Genomic DNA, 27,634 nt, shown 5'->3' on the forward strand with positions numbered 1-27,634 from the left:
TAATACCTTTTGCAAAAATAATTCACTTAACAAGACTTAATGCACAGAAGAAAATGGAAAAGATCAAACACCTGATAGTGGCTTGACAATATGACTAGTTTATCTCAATGTACAGGTCATCATGTGGACTTGATCTAGAGACCAAGTGTTGTGTTTCTGTTGTCCTGTCTGTTTTATAGCGCTCCTGCAGTTCCCAGGGGCTTCCACACACCTCCTCCGACTGCAAGCTCTCTCCTAGTTCAGAACATAGTTGGTTTCCTGGGATTATTCCAGCCAATCAGGGTTTCACACAACGGTAGGTGGCCTAATAACTGCCAAGCATGCATTGTTTGGTACGTTAATGGCATTCGTGGCAAATGAGAGCAGAGCTAAAACAAATAATAAGAATTACTTTCTTATGTGCAGACCTTCCCAGCTTGCATCATTATGTATGCTTATATAAGCTTATAATTAGGTCAAACACTTAATTTTGATCCTCTAAAATGTCTATATACAGTGGGGAGAACAAGTATTTGATACACTGCCGATCTTGCAGGTTTTCCTACTTACAAAGCATGTAGAGGTCTGTCATTTTTATCATAGGTACACTTCAACTGTGAGATACAAAAATCCAGAAAATCACATTGTATGATTTTTAAGTAATTCATTTGCATTTTATTGCATAACATAAGTATTTTATACATCAGAAAAGCATAACTTAATATTTGGTACAGAAACCTTTGTTTGCAATTACAGAGATCATACATTTCCTGTAGGTGTTGACCAGGTTTGCACACACTGCAGCAGGGATTTTGGCCCACTCCTCCATACAGACCTTCTCCAGATCCTTCAGGTTTCGGGGCTGTCGCTGGGCAATAAGGACTTTCAGCTCCCTCCAAAGACCTCTACATGCTTTGTAATTGTAAGTAGGAAAACCTGCAAAATCGGCAGACTCCATTGGCTAGCTAGATGTTAACAGCAAATGCTGATATGCAACAGACAATCTTGTGCTGCCTTGTGCTGTTTTTTTCCTGAAACTGTAAACAAGTGGATTCACAAGAGGAGTTAAAAAAACAGTTGACAATAGACATCAAGATGAGCACATTGGGATGAATAGGATATGATTTAGCACTGTTCAATTAAGTCAAGATTCACTATTAAAAACCAAACCAAATGTCAAACAACGGTGTGATGAGCATTGAGCACATTTCCATTGGAGGTTTACAGTAAGGTTAAAACAGAAGTTGTTAGCATCCTCCAACCAAACAACCACTGTTGACAATATATTTTACACTAATCAGATTGTGAGAACTTCCTATTTAAATGTTGGAAACATAATTTTGTTTCCCTGAAAGGAAAAAAATAAGATGTTTATCATGGCTGCTGTTCCTCTTGTTCCTTAAACAGCCCTTGTATCATGATATTTTTACAGCCTGTGAATTGGAAAACACAAACCATTTTCATTTCAGTGAAAGCACTGGAGTTCTCACTTACTTGGCATTGTGCTGGTCATCTCACCAGACAGCCCTGCTCTCAGACCAGCATCTCTGGGATTGAGGAAGAGCTGCATAATGTGGCAACTTTTATAAGAACTCCTCACCCGCTCTTCCTCTGTGATTCTCTTCAGGAAGCTTTTTAATTAAACAGCAAACAGAGGAGTGAAAAAGGTACCCTAATGTCATACTTGAATAAAAGTAAAGATACCTTAAAAGAAAATGACTCAAGTAAAGGTGAAAGTCAACCAGTAAAAAACTACTTGAGTAAAAGTCTAACAGTACTTGGTTTTAAATATACTTAAGTATCAAAAGTAAATGTAACTGCAAAATATATACTTAAGTATCAAAAGTAAAATTCCTTATATTAAGCAAACCAGACGGCACCATTTTCTATTTTTTTACAGATAGCCAGAGGCACACTCCAAAACTCAGACATAATTTACAAATGAAGCATTTGTGTTTAGAGAGTCCGCCAGGTCAGAGGCAGTAGGGATGACAGGGATGTTCTCTTGATACAGTTGAAGTCAGAAGTTTACATACACCTTAGCCAAATACATTTAAACTCAGTTTTTCACAATTCCTGACTTTTAATCCTAGTAAACAGTCCCTGTCTTAGGTCAGTTAGGATCACCACTTTATTTTAAGAATGTAGCAGAGTAGTAGAGAGAATTATTTATTTTAGCTTTTATTTCTTTCATCACATTCCCAGTGGGTCAGAAGTTTACATACACTCAATTAGTATTTGGTAGCATTGCCTTAAAATTGTTTAACTTGGGTCAAATGTTTCGAGTAGCCTTCCACAAGCTTCCCACAATAACTTGGTTGAATTTTGGCCCATTCCTCCTGACAGACCTGGTGTAACTGAGTCAGATTTGTAGGCCTCCTTGCTCGCACACGCTTTTTCAGTTCTGCCCAAAAAAATGTCTATAGGATTGAGGTCAGGGCTTTGTAATGGCTACTCCAATACCTTGACTTTGTTGTCCTTAAGCCATTTTTACACAACTTTGGAAGTATGCTTGGGGTCATTGTCCATTTGGAAGACCCATTTTCGACCAAGCTTTAACTTCCTGGCTGATGTCTTGAGATGTTGCTTCTTGAGATGTTGCTTTCCTTCCTCATGATGCCATCTATTTTGTGAAGTGCACCAGTCCCTCCTGCAGCAAAGCACCCCCACAGCATGATGCTGCCACCCCCGTGCTTCACTGTTGGGATGGTGTTCTTCGGCTTGCAAGCAACCCCCTTTTTCCTCCAAACATAAAGATGGTCATTATGGCCAAACAGTTCTATTTTTGTTTCATCAGACCAGAGGACATTTCTCCAAAAAGTAAGATCTTTGTGCCCATGTGCAGTTGCAAACCATAGTCTGGTTTTTTTATGGCACTTTTGGAGCAGTGGCTTCTTCCTTGCTGAGCGGCCTTTCTGGTTATGTCGATATAGGACTCGTTTTACTGTGGATATAGATACTTTTGTACCTGTTTCCTCCAGCATCTTCACAGGTTCCTTTGCTGTTGTTCTGGGATTGATTTGCACTTTTCGCATCATAGTACGTTCATCTCTAGGAGACAGAACGCGTCTCCTTCCTGAGCGGTATGAAGGCTGCGTGGTCCCATGGTGTTTATACTTGCGTACTATTGTTTGCCATTTGGAAATTGCTCCCAAGGATGAACCAGACTTGTGGAGGTCTACAATTGGTTTTCTGAGGTCTTGGCTGATTTCTTTGGATTTTCCCATGATGTCAAGCAAAGAGGAACTGAGTTTGAAGGTAGGCCTTGAAATACATCCACAGGTACACGTCCAATTGACTCAAATGATGTCAATTAGTGTCATGTTCGTTTAAGGATGGGTCAGACCAAGGCGCAGCGTGAAATGCGTACATGTTTATTTAAATGATAAACACACGACAAAACAACAAACCAACGAAACGTGAAGTCCTAAGGCTACACACAAAACAAGCCTACTCACGGAACAAGATCCCACAACCCATAATTGCCAATAGGCTGCCTAAGTATGCTCCCCAATCAGAGACAACGAGCGACAGCTGCCTCTGATTGGGAAACACACCCGGCCAAACATAGAACTACAACACCTAGATCCCAAACATAGAAAATACAACATAGAATATCCACACCCTGACTCAACATACAAGAGTCCCCTGAGTCAGGGCGTGACAGTACCCCCCCAAAGGTGCGGACCCCGACCGCACAACCTTTACATAACAGGGTAGGGGCTGGGAGGATCCGGCTCCGGGCGTGACGACCACAGACTCTCCGCCACCCTGTTGCGCCCCTGGTCTGGTCTGGACCTCGGCGCGCTGCTTCCCCTCTCCTTTCTCCCACGATACTCCAAGCCCTGTCTGGACCCTGGTGTGGGAGACCCCCGAACCTGGAGAGGGGCTGACGTCTGGGTCTGGACTGGAACCGCTGACCGGAGCTGGACCGGACGCCGGTGGAGCGGACTGCTCAGGCTCCGGACTGGAGCCGCTGACCGGAGCTGGACTAGGCACCGGTGGAGCGGACTGCTCTGGCTCCAGAGTGGAGCCGCTGACCGGAGCTGGACTGGGCACCGGTGGAGCAGACTGCTCTGGCTCCGGAGTGGAGCCACTGACCGGAGCTGGACTAGACCCCGTTGGAGCGGACTGATCTGGCTCCGGAGTGGAGCAGCTGACCGGAGCTGGATCAGGCACCGGTGGAGCGGACTGCTCTGGCTCCGGAGTGGAGCCGCTGACCGGAGCTGGACTTGACTCCGGTGGAGCGGACTGCTCTGGCTCCGGAGTGGAGCAGCTGACCGGAGCTGGATCAGGCACCGGTGGAGCAGACTGCTCTGGCTCCGGAGTGGAGCAGCTGACCGGTGCCGGACCAGACACCGGTGGAACGGGCACGGGCCGTGCCGGACACACGCACCACTGCTCTGGTATGAGGAGTAGGCACAGGCCGGACCGGACTGGGAACACGCACCACTGACTTGGTGCAAGGAGCAGGAGCGGGCCAGGCCGGACTGGCGTCACGCACCACTGGCTTGGTGCGGGGAGCAGGAACAGGCCGGGCCGGACTGGGAACACGCACCACTGGCTTGGTGCGAGGAGCAGGAACAGGCCGGGCCGGACTGGCGACACGCACCACTGGCTTGGTGCGAAGAGCAGGAACGGGCCGTACCAGGCTAGCGACTCGCACCACTGGCTTGGTGCGAGGAGCAGGAACGGGCTGTACCGGGCTAGCGACTCGCACCACTGGCTTGGTGCGAGGAGCAGGAACAGGCCGGGCCGGACTGGTGACACGCACCACTGGCTTGGTGCGGGGAGCAGGCACGGGCCGTACCGGACTGTGGAGGCGGACTGGAGGGGAGAGCTGGCACAACCCATCCTGGCTGGATGCCCACTTTTGCACAGCACGTGCGTGGTGCTAGCACAGGACGCACTGGACTGTGCCGGCGCACTGGCGACACAGTGCGTAGCTCCGCATAACACGGAGCCTGCACGGTCACACGCTTCCTAGCGTTAGTACGGGGAGTTGGCTCTGCTCTGAACCCAGGCTCCGCCAACCAACCCTTGTGCCCATTTTTGGTGGGATCTTCTGTCACGTTCGTTTAAGGACGGGTCAGACCAAGGCGCAGCGTGAAATGCGTACATGTTTATTTAAATGATAAACACACGACAAAACAACAAACCAACGAAACGTGAAGTCCTAAGGCTACATACAAAACAAGCCTACTCACGGAACAAGATCCCACAACCCATAATTGCCAATAGGCTGCCTAAGTATGCTCCCCAATCAGAGACAACGAGCGACAGCTGCCTCTGATTGGGAAACACACCCGGCCAAACAAAGAACTACAAAACCTAGATCCCAAACATAGAAAATACAACATAGAATATCCACACCCTGACTCAACATACAAGAGTCCCCTGAGTCAGGGCGTGACAATTAGCCTATCAGAAGCTTCTAAAGCCATGACATAATTTTCTGGAATTTTCCAAGCTATTTAAAGGCACAGTCAACTTAGTGTATGTAAACGTCTGACCCACTGGAATTGTGATACAGTGAATTATAAGTGAAATAATCTGTCTGTAAACAATTGTTAGAAAAATTACTTGTGTCATGCACAAAGTAGATGTCCTAACCGACTTGCCAAAACTATAGTTTATTAACAAGAAATTTGTGGAGTGGTTGAAAAACGAGTTTTAATGACTTCAACCTAAGTGTATGTAAACTTCCGACTTCAACTGTAAGTGTGTGAATTGGACCATTTTCCTGTCCTGCTAAGCATTCAAAATGTAACGTGTACTTTGGGTGTCAGGGAAAATGTATGGAGTAAAAGGTATATTATTTTCTTTAGGAATAGAGTGCAGTAAAAGTTGTCAATTTTTTTTTATTGTTAAGTAAAGTACAGATAACCAAGACATGCTAACCTCTCATCGTTACAATAACAGGGGAGGTTAGCATTTTTTTGGTGGTGGGGGTATGATATTTGTGCATCGAACTTTCTCACTCATCATTATTCACAATTCATTCAGGATTATCCATAATCATGGTAGCATCCACATTAATGTAGATGTGTTTAGTGTCACGGTTTCGGCCGAGACGGCTCCTTCTCCTTGTTCGGGCAGGCCTCGGCGGTCGTCGTCTCCGGAGTACTAGCTGCCACCGTTCGATGTTTCATGTTTGATTGGTTTTGTCTGTTTGTTACACCTGTTCATTGTTAAGTGTTCATTAGGCACCCTATTTAGTTCTCTTGTGTTTGGTCAGGTGTTGTGTGTAATTGTTCGATGTCACGTGTAGATGTTGGTCCGCTGTTCTGTGCTCTCTGTATTTTCGTATTGTTTAAGAGAGTCCTGCACGTTGTGCACATTTACTTTGGACAGACCAGTGTACGCTTGTTTCGCCTGTGGCCTGTTGCCGTGTTGGCTTGTACTGTCGGACTTCACTAAAGACATCTGTTTTTGAATCTCTGTGTCCTGCGTGTGATTCCACGTTCCCTCTACACTCAACCCTGACAGAATTACACACCATCTCTATGGAATCAGCAGGAGCACCCGCACCCACTGAGATCATGGAGGAGCGCCTTCATGGTCAGGAGGATAGAATCAACCATATCGGGCACGCCCTGGACCGAGTGATGAACACCCTCCATCGATGGGAGACCAGCGGGGTACCCACACCCCCACCTACCGCACCATCACCATCGGTCAGCCCGCCCGTCCAACTTCCGGAACCCAGTGGGATTCGGCTCTTGCTCCCGAGGGCGTACGACGGCACCGCTGCCGGGTGTCAGGGGTTCCTGTTACAAGTTGAACTCTACCTCGCCACCGCACACCCGGGCGCCCCCTCGGGACACGAGAGCGTTTCCGCCCTCATCTCCTGTCTCACCGGCAAGGCGTTGGAGTGGGCCAACGCCGAATGGAGGAGAATAGACGCCGCTACTATCACCTATGCGGAGTTCTCCCGCCGCTTCCGTGCCGTGTTCGACCATCCACCAGAGGGGAAGGCGGCGGGGGAGCGTCTATTCTACCTCCGGCAGGGGATGAGGAGCGCTCAGGAGTTTGCACTGGAGTTCCGGACTCTAGCGGCAGATGCAGGGTGGAATGAGCGAGCACTAATAGACCACTTCCGCAGCAGCCACCGGGAGGACGTCCGCAGAGAGTTGGCGTGCAGGGATACCACGCTTTCATTTGACCAGTTGGTTGACATGGCCATTCGGCTGGACACCCTGCTCGCTACCCGCGGACGTCCCAGATGGGGGTCGCCCATTCCACCCTCCAGCACCTCCGAGCCGAGCCCGATGGAGCTCGGAGGTGCTGGCGCTAGAGGAAGGAGAAGAAGGAGCCCGAGGGGGGCCGTCCCCTGCACCAACTGTGGCCGTGGAGGGCACACCGCGGCTAGGTGCTGGGGAGGGTCCCCTGGTGGAGGAGAAGGCAGGCCACACATTGGGGAGTCCTCCCAGGTGAGTAGGCGCCCCACTTACCCAGAGCTTTCTGTCGTACACATAACCATACCTGTTTGTTTTCCACAGGTTGCACCTCGTTCCCAGCATAAGGTGCTAGTAGATTCAGGCGCAGCTGGGAATTTTGTAGATCACAAATTCTGCGTAGTGTTAGGGATTCCCCTCCTTCCGGTAAATAATCCTTTCCCTGTACATGCCCTAGATAGTCGTCCGTTAGGATCCGGGTTGATTAGGGAGGTCACAGCGCCACTTAGGATGGAGACGCAGGGGGGTCATGAGGAGACGATTCAGCTCTATCTGATCGACTCTCCTGCGTATCCGGTGGTACTGGGGCTTCCCTGGTTGAGTACCCATGATCCTACTATTTCGTGGCGAGAGAGGGCTCTTAAAGGGTGGTCTGCTCAGTGTGAGGGGCTATGTCTGGGTGTTTCCGTAGGGGCGACCTCGGTGGAGAGTCCGAACCAGATGCCCGCATTGCACATTCCCCCGAGTATGAGGATTTGGCACTCGTGTTTAGCAAGACAAGAGCGGCAAGGTTGCCACCTCATAGACAGGGGGATTGTGCGATAGACCTCCAGGCAGGAGCTGCGCTCCCGCGGAGCCATGTGTATCCGTTGTCACAGGAGGAGAAGAGGGCAATGGAGACATACATTGCCGAGTCTCTGAGACAGGGATACATACGGCCCTCCACTTCACCCGCGTCCTCGAGCTTCTTTTTTGTGAAGAAAAAGGATGGAGGTTTGCGCCCGTGTATTGATTACCGCGGTCTAAATCAGGTTACTGTGAAATATAGTTATCCACCTCCGCTGATTGCGACTATGACGGAGTCATTACACGGGGCACGGTTCTTCACAAAATTGGACCTCAGGAGCGCATATAACTTGGTGCGCATTAGAGAGGGCGGTGAATGGAATACAGCATTTAGTACTACCTCCGGTCATTACGAGTGTCTCGTCATGCCATACGGGTTAATGAATGCTCCATTAGTCTTCCAATCCTTTGTAGATGAGATTTTCTGGGACATGTAGGGGCAGGGGGTAGTGGTGTACATAGACGATATTCTGGTGTACAGTTCTACCCGGGCCGAACATGTAGCCCTGGTGCGCAGAGTATTGAGGAGGTTGTTGGAGCATGACCTGTATGTCAAAGCCGAAAAATGTCTGTTCTTCCAGGAGTCGGTCTCCTTTTTGGGTTATCAGTTGTCTGCCTCAGGGGTGAGGATGGAGGTTGACCGTGTGTCAGCCGTGCGTAATTGGCAAACCCCAACCACGGTTAAAGAGGTGCAGCAGTTCTTGGGTTTTGCGAATTACTACCGGAGGTTTATCCGGGGTTTTGGACAGGTGGCAGCTCCCATAACGTCCCTTCTGAAGGGGGGTCCAGTGCGCTTGCGGTGGTCAGCTGAGGCGGACAGGGCTTTTGGGAGACTGAAGGACCTGTTTACCTCGGCTCCAGTGCTGGCGCACCCGGATCCCACTTTACCATTCCAAGTGGAGGTGGACGCGTCTGAAGCCGGTATCGGGGCTGTTCTCTCACAACGGTCCGGCACACCACCTAAACTCCGCCCCTGTGCTTTTTATTCGAAAAGCTCAGTCCGGCGGAGCGTAATTATGACGTAGGGGACAGGGAGCTGTTAGCCGTGGTACAGGCCCTAAAGGTGTGGAGGCATTGGCTTGAGGGGGCTCAACACCCTTTTCTCATTCTGACTGACCACCGTAACCTGGAATACATTCGGGCAGCTAGGAGACTGAATCCTCGCCAGGCTCGGTGGACTATGTTTCTAGCCCGGTTCGTGTTTAAGATCACTTACATCCCTGGGTCCCAGAACGGGAAGGCAGATGCCCTGTCTCGGCGGTATGACACGGAGGAGAGGTGCGTGGAGCCCACTCCCATACTACCTAAGTCTTGTCTGGTTGCACCGGTGGTATGGGAGGTCGATGCGGAGATCGAGCGGGCATTACGCACCGACCCTAGCCCTCCACAGTGTCCGGTGGGTCGGACGTACGTCCCGCTCGAGGTCCGGGATCGGCTTATTTATTGGGCTCATACGTCACCCTCCTCTGGGCATCCAGGTATTGGCCGGACGGTGCACTGCCTTAGTACAAAGTACTGGTGACCAACGTTAGCCAGGGATGTGAGGATTTATGTCTCCTCCTGCTCAGTGTGTGCCCAGTGTAAGGCACCCAGACACTTGCCCAGGGGTAAGTTACAACCCCTGCCCGTTCCACAACGACCCTGGTCTCACCTCTCGGTGGATTTTGTTACCGACCTTCCCTCCTCACAGGGGAATACCACCATCCTGGTCGTTGTGGATCAGTTCTCGAAGGCCTGTCGTCTCCTTCCCATGCCGGGTCTTCCTACTGCCCTACAGACCGCTGAGGCTCTATTTACTCACGTCTTCCGGCATTACGGGGTACCCGAGGATATAGTGTCTGATCGAGTCCCCCAGTTTACCTCCAGAGTCTGGAGAGCGTTTATGGAACGGTTGGGGGTTTCGGTGATCCTTACCTCGGGTTATCACCCGGAGAGTAATGGGCAGGTCGAACGTGTCAACCAGGATGTGGGTAGGTTTCTGAGTTCATATTGCCAGGGCCGGCCGGAGGAGTGGGCGAGATATGTGCCCTGGGCCGAGATGGCACAGAACTCTCTCCGCCACTCCTCCACTAAACTAACCCCTTTCCAGTGTGTGTTAGGGTACCAGCCGGTTCTGGCACCTTGGCATGAGAGCCAGATCGAGGCCCCTGCGGTGGATGAGTGGGTGCGGCGCTCGGAGGAGATGTGGAACGCTGCACACGTCCATCAGCAGCGAGCCATCCGTCGACAGAAGACGAGCACCGACCTCCACCGCAGTGAGGGGCCAGTGTACGTACCTGGAGATCGAGTCTGGCTCTCAACCAGAAACCTGCCCCTCCGCCTGCCCTGCCGGAAGCTGGGTCGGCGGTTTGTGGGGCTGTTTAAAGTCTTGAGGAGATTGAACGAGGTGTGTTACAGGTTACAACTGCCCATTGATTACAAGAATATTAACCCCTAGTTCCATGTGTCTCTCCTCAGGCCGGTGGTAGCTGGTCCACTCCAGGACTTTGAGATAGAAGAGACTCCTCCACCCCCGTTGGACATCGAGGGGGCTCCGGCGTACACTGTTCGGGCCATCCTAGATTCGAGACGCCGGATGGGGGGTCTCCAATATCTCGTGGAGTGGGAGGGGTACGGCCCGGAGGAGCGGTGCTGGGTGCCGAGGAGGGACATCCTAGACCTGTCTCTTCTGACCGAGTTCCATCGTGGTCATCCTACGCGCCCTGCTCCGCGTCCTCCTGGTCGTCCCCGAGGCCGGGGGCGGCGCACGGCTGGGGCCGCGCGTCAAGGGGGGGGGGTACTGTCACGGTTTCGGCCGAGATGGCTCCTTCTCCTTGTTCGGGCAGGCCTCGGCGGTCGTCGTCTCCGGAGTACTAGCTGCCACCGTTCGATGTTTCATGTTTGATTGGTTTTGTCTGTTTGTTACACCTGTTCATTGTTAAGTGTTCATTAGGCACCCTATTTAGTTCTCTTGTGTTTGGTCAGGTGTTGTGTGTAATTGTTCGATGTCACGTGTAGATGTTGGTCCGCTGTTCTGTGCTCTCTGTATTTTCGTATTGTTTAAGAGAGTCCTGCACGTTGTGCACATTTACTTTGGACAGACCAGTGTACGCTTGTTTCGCCTGTGGCCTGTTGCCGTGTTGGCTTGTACTGTCGGACTTCACGAAAGACATCTGTTTTTGAATCTCTGTGTCCTGCGTGTGATTCCACGTTCCCTCTACACTCAACCCTGACATTTAGAAACATATTCTATTCCTTTTTGCAATAAAAGTTACTCCAAAATGACACAATACATTATTTAGCATTCATTTCTATTGGGCACAAAACAAATCTGAAACACAACCAAAGAAAACAGAAAATGCATCCAATAAATTAGTAGAGTCACAAGCTTGCTGTCATTGCTGTGGACTTTTGGTCCCCTAAAATGGGCAAAAAGTGCTGTAATTTCTAAACGGTTCACCTGGTATGGATGAAAATACCCTCAAATGAAAGCTGACCGTCTGCACTTTAACCTCATAGTCATAATTTCAAATCCAAAGTACAGAGCCAATTAAAAAAATGACAACCTTAGGCACCTCCTCACTCACAGTCTGGACTAATCATCATCCTATTGGTGTCACCTGTGTCTATCTGTTCACCTTTGTATTTATGCCCTCCCTTCCCTGTGTTCCCTTGCTCCGTTTTCTCTGCTAGTTTCTCTATGTCCAGCAGTACTACTCAGTGTCTGATCAGAGACCTATGTACAGGTACTTGAGAAGTGTTCTCCCTGTTTCGTTATTTGTTTCTGTCTTAGGTAGTATTTAGTATTTTGGCTGTCAGACGGTTTTTGGAAACGTATTTGCTCCGCCTTTCTTTTATCGTGATAAGTCCATTATTTTGTATTCTGGCTTCGGGACCACCAGTAAAGATCCTTGTTTCACCATCTCTGCCTACTGTATATCCTTCACCGCACCTGGATCACACCTCACCCCAACCCTTACAGAAAACTGAGCCAATATTGACACAGCGGAGGCAGCACAGTATCGGAGCGCATTGGCAACACAGGGAGCTATGCTGAACCAACACGACCGCAACCTGCAGCAGATCACAGAGAATCTCCGCCAGCTGACGATCGCCGTGCAGAGCCGGGTGGACACCCGACCAGCTCCGGCATCCGGCGGAGCGGAAGCCGCGGCAACGGCGTCTCCAGTCTCGCCTGCGACATCGCGGGAACCCCGCCTACCACATCCAGAGAGGTATGACAGACGTCCAGAGGGCTGCAGGGAATTTCTCACCCAGTGTTCCCTGGTATTCAGCCTGCAACCCTCCTCCTTCCCGACGGAGCAGGGCCGGGTGGCCTACATCATCACTCTGTTGACGGGTCGGGCCCTTTCCTGGGCTACCGCGGAGTGGGAGAGCCAAACTCCGGCGTGCTCCGACTCCTACCATTTCACCCGGGAGCTACGCAAGGTGTTCGACACCTCTCGGGTGGTATCGGGGCACGAGGCCGAGAGGTGGCTCTCGGCCTGTCGGCAGGGTGACTGTTCGGTGGTGGACTAGTCCGTGGAGTTCCGGACCTGGGCTCGAGAGACAGGATGGGAGGAGGCCTCGTCTAACTGAACGGCCTCGTCTAACTCTCGGTGCGGGTAGACAATCGGCGTCGTGAGAGGGTGCATGAGAGAGGGATGACACAAGGCACGCCTCCGTGTCCCCCAATCAACCCGTAGGCTTTCCGCCGACTCAGGGAGGAGACGCCTCAGGAGGAGGCTATGCAGCTGGGGTCGGCGCGCTTGTCCAGGACGGAGAGTCAGAGTCCTCACTCCTTCCCCGGGTCCCGCACTCCGAACCGCCTACCTCCCTAGCGGGAGGAGGGCGGGAGGAGGAGGGGGTTGCCGGCTAAAGACTCCATCACCGGCCCAGACCTGGCAGGCGTTCCCCGGGAGCATTCGAGTCGTTGCAGGGAGCCCAGGTCTTCACCAAGCTGGACTTACGTAATGCCTACAACCTGGTGAGGATTCGGGAGGGGGATGAGTGGAAGACGGCTTTTAACACACCCAGTGGGCATTACGAGTACCAAGTCATGCCGTTCGGTCTAGCCAACGCACCTGTGGTGTTACAGGCGTTGGTCAATGACGTGCTCCGGGACCTCCTCGACTACAGCGTCTTCGTGTATTTGGATGACATCCTAATATTTTCGAAGGACATGAGTGAACACCAGCAGCACGTTCGGCAGGTCCTCCAATGCCTTCTCCGTCACCAGCTCTACGTCAAGGCGTAGAAGTGTGTGTTCCACACAGAGACAGTCTCCTTTCTGGGGTTCATTGTCAACCAGGGGGACCTACGGATGGACCCAGCCAAGGTCAGCGCGGTACTGGATAGGCCCCAGCCCTCATCCGTCAAGCAACTAAAAAAAATGTATTATATAAATTAGATAACTAAAATATAGTCATTGAATAAGTATTCAGCCCCTTTGTTTAGGCAAACCTAAATTAGTTCAGGAGTACATTTTGACTTAACAAATCACAGAATATGTTACATGGATTCTATGTGGAGTAATAGGGTTGACATTATTATTTTATGACTAACCCTTCCTCTGTCCCCCATACAACATCTGTAAGGTCCCTCAGTCAAGTATTGAATTTCAAGCACAGATTCAACTACAAAGACCAGGGAGCCTTTCGAAAGCCTCATAAAAAGGAAGCGATTGATAGATTGTTAACAATATCAAATCTGACATTGAATATCTCTTTAAGCATGGTCAAGTTAATAATTATGCCGTGGATTATGTATTGAACCACCCAGACACATCAAAGATACAGTCATCCTTCCTTGTTTCATACCGTGGGAGGAGGGGTTGATTAATTGACAGAGAGCAATGGCTAGCTAATATGCTAAATATTCTAGCTAGCTAACTAACTGGCTGAATAAGTTGACGACGTACTCACTCAAACTGTCAAAACTAACCCCAAAACTTTACACAACGTTAGACACGGACACAAATTATCTGTTTAGCGTGTTAACACACTATTGGTAGTTTGTTGTAAACGAGTATTGGTGCTAAACCGTGTTATTGGAAGCTAGCATGCTAGTTAGCTATGGCGTCATAGGATATGGTGCCCTGGGAGGTTTTCACGGAAAAATGCTATACCAAGTTAGCTAGCTGAATAAACTAAGTTAGAGTCTATTCCTAGAAAACATTGAACCGCTGTAGTTTACAACAATTATAATTTCTAAAGTGGAAGTTGGGAGAGTTATATTTGAGTGTTTCAGTGAAACGTAAGTGAGGGAGGCCCCGCTCTCTCGTTTTCCCAGATGTTTAGTTAATTTCATTCCGATCTCCTTTGCATTATTGTAGCCTTTTCTGTAGCCTGTCAACTATGTGTCTGTCTATCCCTGTTCTCTCCTCTCTGCACAGGCCATACTAACTGCTGCCACTCTAATCTGGTGGTCCCTGCGCGCACGACCCACGTGGAGTTCCAGGTCTCCGGCAGCCTCTGGAACTGCCGTTCTGCGGCCAACAAGGCAGAGTTCATCTCAGCCTATGCTACCCTCCAGTCCCTCGACTTCTTGGCGCTGACGGAAACATGGATTACCACAGAAAACACTGCTACGCCTACTGCTCTTTCCTCGTCTGATCATGTGTTCTCGCATACCCCGAGAGCATCTGGTCAGCGTGGCGGTGGCACAGGAATCCTCATCTCTCCCAAGTGGACATTCTCTCTTTTCCCCCTGACCCATCTGTCTATCTCCTCATTTGAATTCCATGCTGTCACAGTCACTAGCCCATTCAAGCTTAACATCCTTATCATTTATCGCCCTCCAGGTTCCCTGGCGCCTTGATAAGGTCCTTTCCTGAGGATGGCTCACCCCTCACAGTTCTGGGTGACTTTAACCTTCCTACATCTGCCTTTGACTCATTTCTCTCTGCCTCCTTCTTTCCACTCCTTTCCTCTTTTGACCTCACCCTCTCACCGTCCCCCCCTACTCACAAGGCAGGCAATACGATTGACCTCATCTTTACTATATGCTGTTCTTCTACTAATCTCACTGCAGCTCCCCTCCAAGTCTCCGACCACTACTTTGTATCCTTTTCTCTCTCCCTCTCCTCCAACACTACTCACTCTGCCCCTACTCAGATGGTAATGTGCCGTCGTAACCTTCGCTCTCTCTCTCCCACTACTCTCTCCTCTTCCATCCTATCATCTCTTCCCTCTGCTAAATCCTTCTCCCTCCGATCTCCTGATTCTGCCTCCTCAACCCTCCTCTCCTCCCTTTCTGCATTTTTTGATTCTCTATGTCCCCTATCCTCCCGGCCGGCTCGGTCCTCCCCTCCTGCTCCGTGGCTGGACGACTCTTTGCGAGCTCACAGAACAGGGCTCCGGGCAGCCGAGCGGAAATGGAGGAAAACTAGACTCCCTGCGGACCTGTCATCTTTTCACTCCCTCCTCTCTACATTCTCTTCATCCGTTTCTGCTGCTAAAGCCACTTTCTACCACTAAATTTCAAGCCTCTGCCTCTAACCCTAGGAAGCTCTTTGCCACCTTCTCCTCCCTGCTGAATCCTCCTCCTCCTCCCCCTCCCTCCTCCCTCTCTGTGGATGACTTCGTCAACCATTTTGAAAAGAAGGTTGACGACATCCAATCCTCGTTTATTAAGTCAAATGACACCGCTGGTCCTGCTCACACTGCCCTACCCTATGCTTTGACTTCTTTCTCCCCTCTCTCTCCAGATGAAATCTTGCAACTTGTGACGGCCGGCCGCCGAACAACCTGCCCGCTTGACCCTATCCCCTCCTCTCTTCTCCAGACCATTTCCGGAGACCTTCTCCCTTACCTCACCTCGCTCATCAACTCATCAGGTTTCAAGACTGGTAATTCAACTGAGACTGCTCTTCTCTGTGTCACGGAGGCTCTCCGCACTGCTAAAGCTAACGCTCTCTCCTCTGCTCTTATCCTTCTAGACCTATCTGATGCCTTTGATACTGTGAACCATCAGATCCTCCTCTCCACCCTCTCCGAGTTGGGCATCTCTGGCGCTGCTCACTCTTGGATTGCGTCCTACCTGACAGGTCGCTCCTACCAGGTGTCGTGGCGATAATCTGTCTCCGCACCACGTGCTCTCACCACTGGTGTCCCCCAGGGCTCAGTTCTAGGCCCTCTCCTATTCTCTTTATACACCAAGTCACTTGGCTCTGTCATATCCTCACATGGTCTCTCCTATCATTGCTACACAGACGACACACAATTAATTTTCTCCTTTCCCCCTTCTGATAACCAGGTGGCGAATCGCATCTCTACATGTCTGGCAGACATATCAGTGTGGATGTCGGATCACCACCTCAAGCTGAACCTTGGCAAGACGGAGCTGCTCTTCCTCCCGGGGAAGGACTGCCCGCTCCATGATCTCGCCATCACAGTTGACAACTCCATTGTGTCCTCCTCCCAGAGTGCAAAGAACCTTGGCGTGACCCTGGACAACACATCGTTCTCCGCTAACATCAAAGCGGTGACCCGATCCTGCAGGTTCATGCTCTACAACATTCGCAGTGTACTACCCTACCTTACACAGAAAGCGGCACAGGTCCTAATCCAGGCACTTGTCATCTCCCGTCTGGATTACTGCAACTCGCTGTTGGCTGGGCTCCCTGCCTGTGCCATTAAACCCTTTCAATTTATCCAGAACGCTGCAGCCCGTCTGGTGTTCAACCTTCCCAAGTTCTCTCATGTCACCCCGCTCCTCCGCACACTCCACTGGCTTCCAGTTGAGGCTTGCATCTACTACAAGACCATGGTGCTTGCCTACGGAGCTGTGAGGGGAACGGCACCTCCTTACCTTCAGGCTCTGATCAGACCATACACCCAAACGAGGGCACTACGTTCATCCACCTCTGGCCTGCTAGCCCCCCTACCTCTACGGAAGCACAGTTCCCGCTCAGCCCAGTCAAAGCTATTCGCTGCTCTGGCACCCCAATTGTGGAACAAGCTCCCCCAACGACGCAAGGACAGCGGAGTCACTGACCACCTTCTGGAGACACTTGAAACCCTACCTCTTTAAGGAATACCTGGAATAGTATTAATTACAAGTTTTATTGAAATGTTAATTTATTACCGTAATGTGAACAACTAAAGTATGTAATCCCAATGGTGCACAATTCTCAAAAGTTTTACTTGTAAATTGCTGCTCCAGCCATAATTGCTTTGTAAATGGCATGTTAACATTGGCTGACTAGATGCCTTGGTCAATCAAGGTAACATTTACATGGCTAATTACAATAGCTAATATGGTTAATGAGTAGAAGTGTATTTGTAGAAGTATACTTGAAATACATTATAAATACACTTTGTTTGTAAAGAAAATACAGGAATTCTAATTCAAATATCATTTTACTATATTTCTAATTCATGAGAAATATACACTACCAGTCAAAAGTTTGGACACACCTACTCATTCAAGGGTTTTTATTTATTTTTACTATTTTTTACATTGTAGAATAATAGTGAAGACATCAAAACTATTAAATAACACATGGAATCATGTAGTAACCAGAAAAGTGTTATACAAATCAAAATATATTTGATATTTGATATTCTTCAAATAGCCACCCTTTGCCTGTCACACCCTGGCTCTGGGACTCTATATGTTGAGCCAGGGTGTGTTCATTCTATGTGTTCTGTTTCTATGTTGGGTGTTTCTAGTTCGTCATTTTCTATGTTTGACTGAGTGACTCCCAATCAGAGGCAACGAGTGTCAGCTGTGTGCTGGTTGTCTCTGATTGGGAGCCATATTTAACTGTCTGTGTTTCACTTTGTGTTTGTGGGTTTTTGTTCCTTGTCGGTCTTTGTCACCGTGGACTTCACGAGTCGTTTATTGTTTTGTGTAGTGTGCTTATTATCACTGACGGTAATAAAGTCAATCATGTTCGCTCAACACGCTGCGTATTGGTCTACTTCTCTTCAAGACGATCGTGACAGAAAAACCCACCATACCAGGACCAAGCAGCGTGTCCAGGAGCAGGCAGCCTGGTCATGGGAGGAGATATTAGACGGGAAAGGGTCCTGGACCTGGGAGGAAATCCTGGCCGGGATGGATCGCCGGCCATGGAGTGAGACGGTGGAGAGGCGACGGAGAGAGGAGCAGCGGCGTCAGCAGGGTCAACGTCGGACAGGCGAGAGGCAACCCCCAAAAATTTTTAGGGGGGGGCACACGGCAGGGGCGACGAGGGAGCAGGAGGTAGTGTTGCAGAGGATGGAGCATTTGGAGGCGATAAGGGAAAGGGTGAGAAAGGAGGCACGGCGAGAGGAACTCGGTAGGCAGCTGAGGGAGCGGGGGGTTATGACGAAACCCAGTCCCGCTCCTCACACCAAGCAAGTGGTGTGCGTCACCAGTCCGGTCCGGCCCGTTCCTGCTTCCCGCACTAAGTGTAAGGTGCACGCCACCAGCCCAGCCTGGCCTGTCCCTGCTCCACGCACCAAGCCTACGGTGTGCGTCGCCAGCCCAGTCCTGCCAGTTGCTGCTCCACGCACCAAGCCTACGGTGTGCGTCGCCAGCCCAGCCCGACCTGTTCCTGCTCCACGCACCAAGCCTACGGTGTGTGTCGCCAGTCCAGTCCGGCCAGTTGCTGCTCCACGCACCAAGCCTTCGGGGTGCGTCGCCAGCCCAGCCCGGCCTGTCCCTGCTCCACGCACCAAGCCTACGGGGTGCGTCGCCAGCCCGGCCCGGCCTGTCCCTGCTCCACGCACCAAGCCTACGGTGTGCGTTGCCAGTCCAGTCCGGCCAGTTGCTGCTCCACGCACCAAGCCTTCGGGGTGCGTCGCCAGCCCAGCCCGGCCTGTCCCTGCTCCACGCACCAAGCCTACGGGGTGCGTCGCCAGCCCGGCCCGGACTGTCCCTGCTCCACGCACCAAGCCTACAGTGTGCGTCGCCAGCCCAGTCCGGCCTGTTCCTGCTCCACGCACCGAGCCTACGGTGTGCGTCGCCAGCCCTGTCCGGCCTGTCCCTGCTCCACGCACCAAGCCTACGGTGTGCGTCGCCAGCCCGGCCCGGCCTGTCCCTGCTCCACGCACCAAGCCTACGGTGTGCGTCGCCAGCCCAGTCCGGCCTGTTCCTGCTCCACGCACCGAGCCTACGGTGTGTGTCGCCAGCCCAGCCCGGCCTGTCCCTGCTCCACGCACCAAGCCTACGGTGTGCGTCGCCAGCCCAGCCCGGCCTGTTCCTGCTCCACGCACCAAGCCTACGGTGTGCGTCGCCAGCCCAGTCCGGCCAGTTGCTGCTCCACGCACCAAGCCTTCGGTGTGCGTCGCCAGCCCGGCCCGGCCTGTCCCTGCTCCACGCACCAAGTCTAAGGTGCGCGTCGCCAGCCCGGTCCGGCCTGTTCCTGCCACTCGCACCAAGTCTACGGTGCGCGTCGCCAGCCCGGCCCGGCCCGTTCCTGCCACTCGCACCAAGCCAGGGGTGCGAGTCGTCAGTCCGGCACAACCCGTGCCTGGGTCATCGGTGCCAATTCAGGTACCGCTCAACTGCTCCACTAAGGAGCTGAAGCCTACCGCTCCTGCTACGTCCAGTCCAGCTCCAGCCAGCGGGGCCAGACCGGACCAGGGGCGCTATGGGGGGTTTGTTGGAGGGTGGTGGGCAAGCCCGGAGACGGAGCCGCCGCCGAGGAGGAATGCCCACCCAGCCCTCCCCTGTTTTGCTCGTATTTAGGCGCGGTCGCAGTCCGCGCCTTTAGGGGGGTGGGTAGTGTCACACCCTGGCTCTGGGACTCTATATGTTGAGCCAGGGTGTGTTCATTCTATGTGTTCTGTTTCTATGTTGGGTGTTTCTAGTTCGTCATTTTCTATGTTTGACTGAGTGACTCCCAATCAGAGGCAACGAGTGTCAGCTGTGTGCTGGTTGTCTCTGATTGGGAGCCATATTTAACTGTCTGTGTTTCACTTTGTGTTTGTGGGTTTTTGTTCCTTGTCGGTCTTTGTCACCGTGGACTTCACGAGTCGTTTATTGTTTTGTGTAGTGTGCTTATTATCACTGACGGTAATAAAGTCAATCATGTTCGCTCAACACGCTGCGTATTGGTCTACTTCTCTTCAAGACGATCGTGACATTGCCTTGATGACAGCTATGCACACTCTTGGCATTCTCTCAACCAGCTTCATGAGGTAGTCACCTGGAATGCATTTCAATTAACAGGTGTGCCGTCTTAAAAGTTAATTTGTGGAATTTATTTCCTTCTTAATGGATTTGAGCCAATCAGTTGTGTTGTGACCAGGTATAGAGAAGATAGCCCTATTTGGTAAAAGACCAAGTCCATATTATGGCAAGAACAGCTCAAATAAGAAAAGAGTCCATCAATACATGAAGGTCAGTCAATACGGAACATTTCAAGAACTTTGAAAGTTTATTCAAGTGCAGTCGCAAAAACCATCAAGCATTATGATGAAGACATTCAAGACAGTTGGAAAAGCATTCCAGGTGAAGCTGGTTGAGAGAATGCCAAGAGTGTGCAAAGCTGTCTTCAAGACAAAGGGTGGCTATTTGAAGATTCTCAAATAAAAAATATTTTTTGATTTGTTTAACACTTGTTTACTACATAATTCCATAAGTGTTATTTCATAGTTTTGATGTCTTCAGTATTATTCTACAATGTAAACATTTGTAAAAATAAAGAAAAACCCTTGAATGAGTAGGTGTGTCCAAACTTTTGACTGGTAGTGTGTATATAGTTGAAGTCGGAAGTTTACATACACCTTAGCCAAATACGTGGTCCCATGGTGTTTATACTTGCATACTATGGTTTGGACAGATGAATGTGGTACCTTCAGGTGTTTGGAAATTGCTCCCAAGGATGATCCAGACTTGTGAAGGTCTACAATGTTTTTTCTGAGGTCTTGGCTGATTTCTTTTGATTTTCCGTAGTCTGGCTTTTTTATGGCGGTTTTGGAGCAGTGGCTTCTTCCTTGCAGAGCGGCCTTTCAGGTTATGTCGATATAGGACTCATTTTACTGTGGATATAGATACTTTGGTACCTGTTTCCTCCAGCATCTTCACAGGGTCCTTTGCTGTTGTTCTGGCATTGATTTGCACTTTTCACACCAAAGTACGCTCATCTCTAGGAGACAGAACGCGTCTCCTTCCTGAGCGGGATAACAGCTGCGTGGTCCCATGGTGTTTAAACTTGCGTACTATTGTTTGTATAGATGAACGTGGTACCTTCAGACATTTGGAAATTGCCCCCAAGGATGAACCAGACTTGTGGAGGTCTACAATCTTTTTTCTGAGGTCTTGGTTGATTTCTTTTGATTTTCCCATGATGTCAAGCAAAGAGGCACTGAGTTTGAAAGTAGGCCTTAAAATACATCCACAGGTACACCTCCAATTGACGCAAATGATGTCAATTAGCCTATCAGAACCTTCTAAAGCCATGACATCATTTTCTGGAATTTTCCAAGCTGTTTAAAGGCACAGTCAACTTAGTGTATGTAAACTTTTGACCCACTGGAATTGTGATACAGTGCATTATAAGTGAAATAATCTGTCTGTAAACAATTGTTGGAAAAATTACTTGTGTCATGCACAAAGTAGATGTCCTAACCGACTTGCCAAAACTATAGTTTGTTAACAAGAAATTTGTGGAGTGGTTGAAAAACTAGTTTGAATGACTCCAACCTAAGTGTATGTAAACTTTCAACTTCAACTGTATATATTTTTATCCATTTAACAATAGGTGCCCTTCTTTGTGAGGCATTGAAAAACCTCCCTGGTCTTTGTGGTTGAATCTGTGTTTGAAATTCACTGCTCGACTGAGGGACCTTACAGATAATTGTATGTGTGGGGTAGAGAGATGAGGTAGTCATTCAAAAATCATTTTAAACACTATTATTGCAAACAGAGTGAGTCGATGCAACTTATTATGTGACTTGTTAATAAATGTTTGCTCCTGAACTTATTTAGGCTTGCTATAAAAAAAGGGGTTGAATACTTATTGACTCAAGACATTTCAGCTTTTCAGTTTTAATTAATTTGTAAAGATTTCTAAAAACATAATTCCAGTTTGACATTATGGGGTATTGTGTGTAGGCCAGTGACACCAAAAAAGTAGAAAGTATGTCAACCTTATTACATTATTTGATGACTATGTACAGTGAGGGAAAAAAGTATTTGATCCCCTGCTGATTTTGTACGTTTGCCCACTGACAAAGAAATGATCAGTCTATAATTTTAATGGTAGGTTTATTTGAACAGTGAGAGACATAAATAACAGCAAAGAAATCCAGAAAAACACATGTCAAAAATGTTATAAATTGATTTGCATTTTAATGAGGGAAATAAGTATTTGACCCCCTCTCAATCAGAAAGATTTCTGGCTCCCAGGTGTCTTTTATACAGGTAACGAGCTGAGATTAGGAGCACACTCTTAAAGGGAGTGCTCCTAATCTCAGTTTGTTACCTGTATAAAAGACACCTGTCCACAGAAGCAATCAATCAATCAGATTCCAAACTCTCCACCATGGCCAAGACCAAAGAGCTCTCCAAGGATGTCAGGGACAAGATTGTAGACCTACACAAGGCTGGAATGGGCTACAAGACCATCGCCAAGCAGCTTGGTGAGAAGGTGACAACAGTTGGTGCGATTATTCGCAAATGGAAGAAACACAAAAGAACTGTCAATCTTCCTCGGCCTGGGGCTCCATGCAAGATCTAACCTCGTGGAGTTGCAATGATCATGAGAATGGTGAGGAATCAGCCCAGAACTACACGGGAGGAAATCAGCAGGGGATCAAATACTTTTTTCCCTCACTGTACATAGGGCAGCTGTCTCTAAGGTGCAGGGCAGAGTACCGGTTGGTAGCTGACTAATGACAGTTTCTAAGGTTCAGGACAGGGTACCAGGCGGAGGCCGGCTAGGGATGACTGTTTAACAGTCTGATAACCTGGAGATGGAAGCTGTTTATCAGTCTCTCTGTTCCAGGTTGGCTCCATAGAGTGATCAGTGACAATAGAGTGGCATTTCTGGCCATCAGTGACAATCTCTCAATTCACCTGAAAACCAGCAGTATTGTAGACATTCAGGCTTGGATTTGAGCGTCCCTGCGACGTCCCTCTGCATTTTCAGCTGACAGACACTAGAGGTCTCAAATGAGATACCATTTTGACTGGCAACCAAGTAATGACAAGGCACAGGCTGGAAAGCCTGATAAACAATATGTGCTCATCGTCACCTTTACACTCATACCTCCTAATATCTTACAGAACATAACCTTTAAAGGGTGATTTCAAAAAATATTTCTATTTCATATTCATCACAACATCAAAATATGTGAAAATGGCAAAACATAACCTTTACTGGGAAATATTGCAATTTCTGCCCCAACATTGCCTGCACATAATTGGTTAAAATCACGATACACACCTGTGATGTCATCGGAAACACTTATCTTCTTCTATCTTTTTTAATTCAACACAAAACACGCGCCATTTTCACCTACAGTTGAAGTCGGAAATTTACATACACCTTAGCCAAATACATTTAAACTCAGTTTTTCACAATTCCTGACATTTAATCCTAGTAAAAATTCCCTGTCTTAGGTCAGTTAAGATCACCACTTAATTTTAAGAATGTGAAATGTCAGAATAATAGTAGAGAGAATGATTTATTTCAGCTTTTATTTCTTTCATCACATTCCCAGTGGGTCAGAAGTTTACATACACTCAATTACGTCTCCTTCCTGAGCGGTATGACGGCTGCGTGGTCCCATGGTGTTTATACTTGCGTACTATTGTTTGTACAGATGAACATGGTACCTTCAGGCATTTGGAAATTGCTCTCAAGGATGAACCAGACTTGTGGAGGTCTATTTTTTGGCTGATTTCTTTTGATTTTCCCACGATGTCAAGCAAAGAGGCACTGAGTTTGAAGGCAGGCCTTGTAAACCTCCGACTTCAACTATATGTTGATGTTGGGCTGGTGCTGGAGATTATGAATATGAAGTAGAACATTTTAGAAATGTAACTTAAACACCGCTTTTAAGACTGGTGTTGAATTCTAAACCATTTTGTTTTGGGGGATTCAGTACCAGAATAATCAACAAGCCTGGCGATTTGATTTACAAAGTGCCATACAAATATCTCTACTATGATTGTGTAACTTTCCGGCTGAGTATTTGTATAATTTTCTGCCTCATTGACTTTGTTTGCAAGCCGTAGATAATTGGATTAAAATGAACAGGGACAACATGAAATAGAACGGAAGCCAGTTTTCTCAAATATGGATAGTCTGGAAAGCGATGCAGTATGATGGTTAGAAACCCACTCCACAGCATAATGAGATAGAGCACCAGGTGGCTTGCACAGGTCTGCAATGCTCTGTTGTTTAGCTCCTTGCTTTTCTTGGTCCAGCAAATCACAGCAATCCTGAAATAAGTGACAGCTATGGTCCAGCAAATCACAGCAATCCTGAAATAAGTGACAGCTATGCTTCCCATTGAAGAAGTAAAGAGCAGCACAGTAAAAACGAGCCCATAAATGTTATTGATTGAAACGTCCTCACAGGATAGCTTGAACAACGATGCGTTGTCACAATAAACATTCAGAATGATTGAACTGCAGCGGTATAGCCTTATGGTGAGACCCAGTCGGACAGACACTAACACAAGGGAAGCCCCCCAAGCAGACACAGACAGCGTAACTACAGTTTTGGTTGTCATTATTGATGTGTACCTTAACAGGTAACATGTGGCCACAAACCTGTCAAAGGCCATAATGATCAGTATCATAGGTGCGGCTGATCCAAACGTGTGACTGAAAAAGGCCTGAGTAACACATTGGCTCTACGTCAGGGGTGTCAAACTCATTTTAGCTCAGGGGCCACATGGAGGAAAATCTATTCCCAAGTGGGCCGGACCGGTAAAATCATGGTATATATAACTTAAAAACAACTTCAGATTGTTTTCTTTGTTTTAATACTATCAACATAAAACATCAAACTGGAGCCTGAGGACAGTGTGTCCAAAATAGTACAAGCACAACATCACTATTAATCATAAAACACCTCAAGTTTATTTGAAAATTCTAAAGAAAAAGAACACACAAACACACAATGCCTCAGTGATTCACAGAACTGTTTCACAGATCACAGAACTATATCAGGGTGTCATTTCTCAGGCAGAAATGTAGATACAAATAATGGAATCCTGTTCCCCAAACAAGTGCAAGAACCAAAGAGTCAAGAATAGGTTAAATATACAAATAAAATAAAATCAATTAAAAACAATAGCACATAAACATAAAAACATATAAACATAAAGCTGGAGCCTGAGGACAGTGTCCAAAAGCACAACATCACTATTAATCATAAAACACCTCAAGCTATTTGAAATTCTGAGGACAAACAACACACAAACACACAATGCCTCAGTGATTCACAGAAGTATATCACAGATCACATAACTATATCAGGGTGTCTCATGCAGCACTTTAAGTGGGGTTGCATAGTTTATTTGACTCCTGATACCTGGCATCTTTTAGCTTTCACCAGCGCATCAATATCAGGCGTCACATCCTGAGTGGCAGCCAACTTCAGGATGTGATTCAAGTGCTTGTGCGTGAGCCTTGAGGGCAGCTTTGTTTTATTTATGCTCATTACAGAGAACTTGCTCACAAAGATATGTGGTACCAAACATGCACAACAGTTTTGCAGCGAGGGCTGTCAAGTTGGGGTAACCTGGCAAGAGATTCTGATAAAATGTGTCCAAGCCAGCTGCGGCAAATTTGCCCTTCAAATCCGAGTCACACTGCATGTATATTATTTCAAGTTGGATGCTGAAGGGCAGATCAGAGGGATTCACGGTTAATGGCGAACAAAAAACGTTGAAGTCTTTCTCCAGTTCACCAAAAATCTGAAAGCGTTGCTCAAACTCCCTTTACAGTCCCGTTATTTTATCTTTGAACCGCTTCATGTCTGCCACATGTTGGGTCGCGCACACATTTTTCAGACAGGGGAAGTGAGCTGCATCACCACCGGCGAGTTGCGTCTCCCACAATGACAGCTTCAACTTGAAAGAATGTATGCTGTCATAATACTGCGTGGCAACTTTGTTGCACCCTTGCAGCTGTTTGTTCAAGTTATTCAGGTGCTCTGTAACATCCACCATAAATGCAAGGTCCTGCATCCATTCTGCGGAATGAAATTCTAACACTGGTTTAACATTTTCTTCCATGAACTGTTCAATTTCTTCTCGTAAATCAAAGAAACGCCTCAGCACAGCACCTCGGCTTAACCATCTTACCTCAGTTTGGTATGGCAGGCCATAGATGTGGTCTTTCTCTCTGAGAAGGCTGTCAAACTGACGTTGATTCAGGCTTCTGGATCGGATGAAATTAAAAGTTTGGATAATATAATAATAATAATATAATAATAATAATATAATATAATAATATAATAATAATATAATAAAAATAATAACCACCTTCATGACGTTATTCATCTTTAATGACTTGCAACACAAAGTCTCCTGGTGCAAAATACAGTGAAAAGTCCAAAAATTACGTCCTCCATTTGCAGATTGCACTTTCTCTCTGAACTTTGTCACAACGCCTGCTTTTTTCCCGATCATTGAGGGCGCACCATCTGTAGCCAGGCTGACAGCGCGGGACCAGTCCACTCGGACCCTGTCCAGCGCGCTGACGAGTGCAGTGAAAATATCAGCTGCTGTCGTTGTATCTGTCATCGGCACCAACTCCACGAACTCCTCGGTGACGGTCAATGTGTCATCAACTCTGCGGATGAAAATGGCCAGTTGTGCAACATCTATAATGTCTGTGCTTTCATCAATTGCAACCGAAAACGCAATAAATTACTTTACTTTTTGCTTCAACTGGCTGTCCAAATCCACTGAAAGATCGGAAATCCTGTCTGCAACAGTGTTTCTTGTCAGGCTGATATTTGCAAAAGCCTGGTGCTTTTCAGGGCACACAATCTGTGCTGCCTTCATCATGCATGTTTTTACAAATTCACCCTCACTAAATGGTTTTGAAGCCACTGCGATTTCATTAGCAATGAGGTAGCTAGCTTTCACTGCAGCGTCACTGATGTCTCGGCTGTGAGTAAACACAGACTGCTTTTTCTTCAGACCCGCCAACAGTTCATTCACCTTCTCTCTTCTCCGCTGTCCTTGAAAGTTGTCATATTTGTCGGCATGAAGACTCACATAGTGGCGACGAAGGTTATATTCTTTCAGCACTGCAACATGCTGTGAACACACCAAACATACAGCTTTCCCATCCAATTCCGTGAATAAATAGAAGGATGACAATTTTTCTTGGAACACTCTGCACTCTGCGTCCACTTTTCTCTTTTTTGACAGAGACATATTGGGGCAGTGAGGGTGCCAAAGCACATAATGTTAAAAGTAGAAGCCGTAATAAATATCGCGGGCAAAACAATGTAGCTCATCCGGACTGGCTGCACTTGCTTGACCTATTTGCTCTGCCCCGGTATAAACAGTTTGCTTGCTTAACACAATTGCTTTTGCGCCATCCAGTGGACATAATTGGAACAGCAGTTTATTTTATTGAAAAATTGCAGCTCATTTTTATACTTTACAAAATCATCTCGCGGGCGGATTAAACCCGTTTGCGGGCCTGATCCGGCCCGCGGGCCGGACGCTTTGACACCCCTGCTC

At 48.3% G+C, this 27,634-nt stretch overlaps 1 protein-coding gene across 1 annotated transcript in view; it reads right to left on the reverse strand.

Annotated features, from left to right (window-relative positions):
- Positions 1 to 24,085: 24,085 nt before the first annotated feature.
- The window catches only part of LOC121568352 (olfactory receptor 52E4-like), a 4,065-nt gene continuing 516 nt past the window's right edge, over positions 24,086 to 27,634 (reverse strand). Inside the window, exons 2-3 of the mRNA XM_045220945.1 lie at positions 24,380 to 24,781; positions 24,086 to 24,340 (exon numbers count right to left, since the gene is read on the reverse strand). Coding sequence (XP_045076880.1) covers positions 24,086 to 24,340; positions 24,380 to 24,781 — 657 coding nt within the window. The remainder of the gene's footprint in view (positions 24,341 to 24,379; positions 24,782 to 27,634) is intronic.

Source organism: Coregonus clupeaformis, chromosome 6, assembly GCF_020615455.1.
Source record: "Coregonus clupeaformis isolate EN_2021a chromosome 6, ASM2061545v1, whole genome shotgun sequence".
Taxonomy (NCBI): domain Eukaryota; kingdom Metazoa; phylum Chordata; class Actinopteri; order Salmoniformes; family Salmonidae; genus Coregonus; species Coregonus clupeaformis.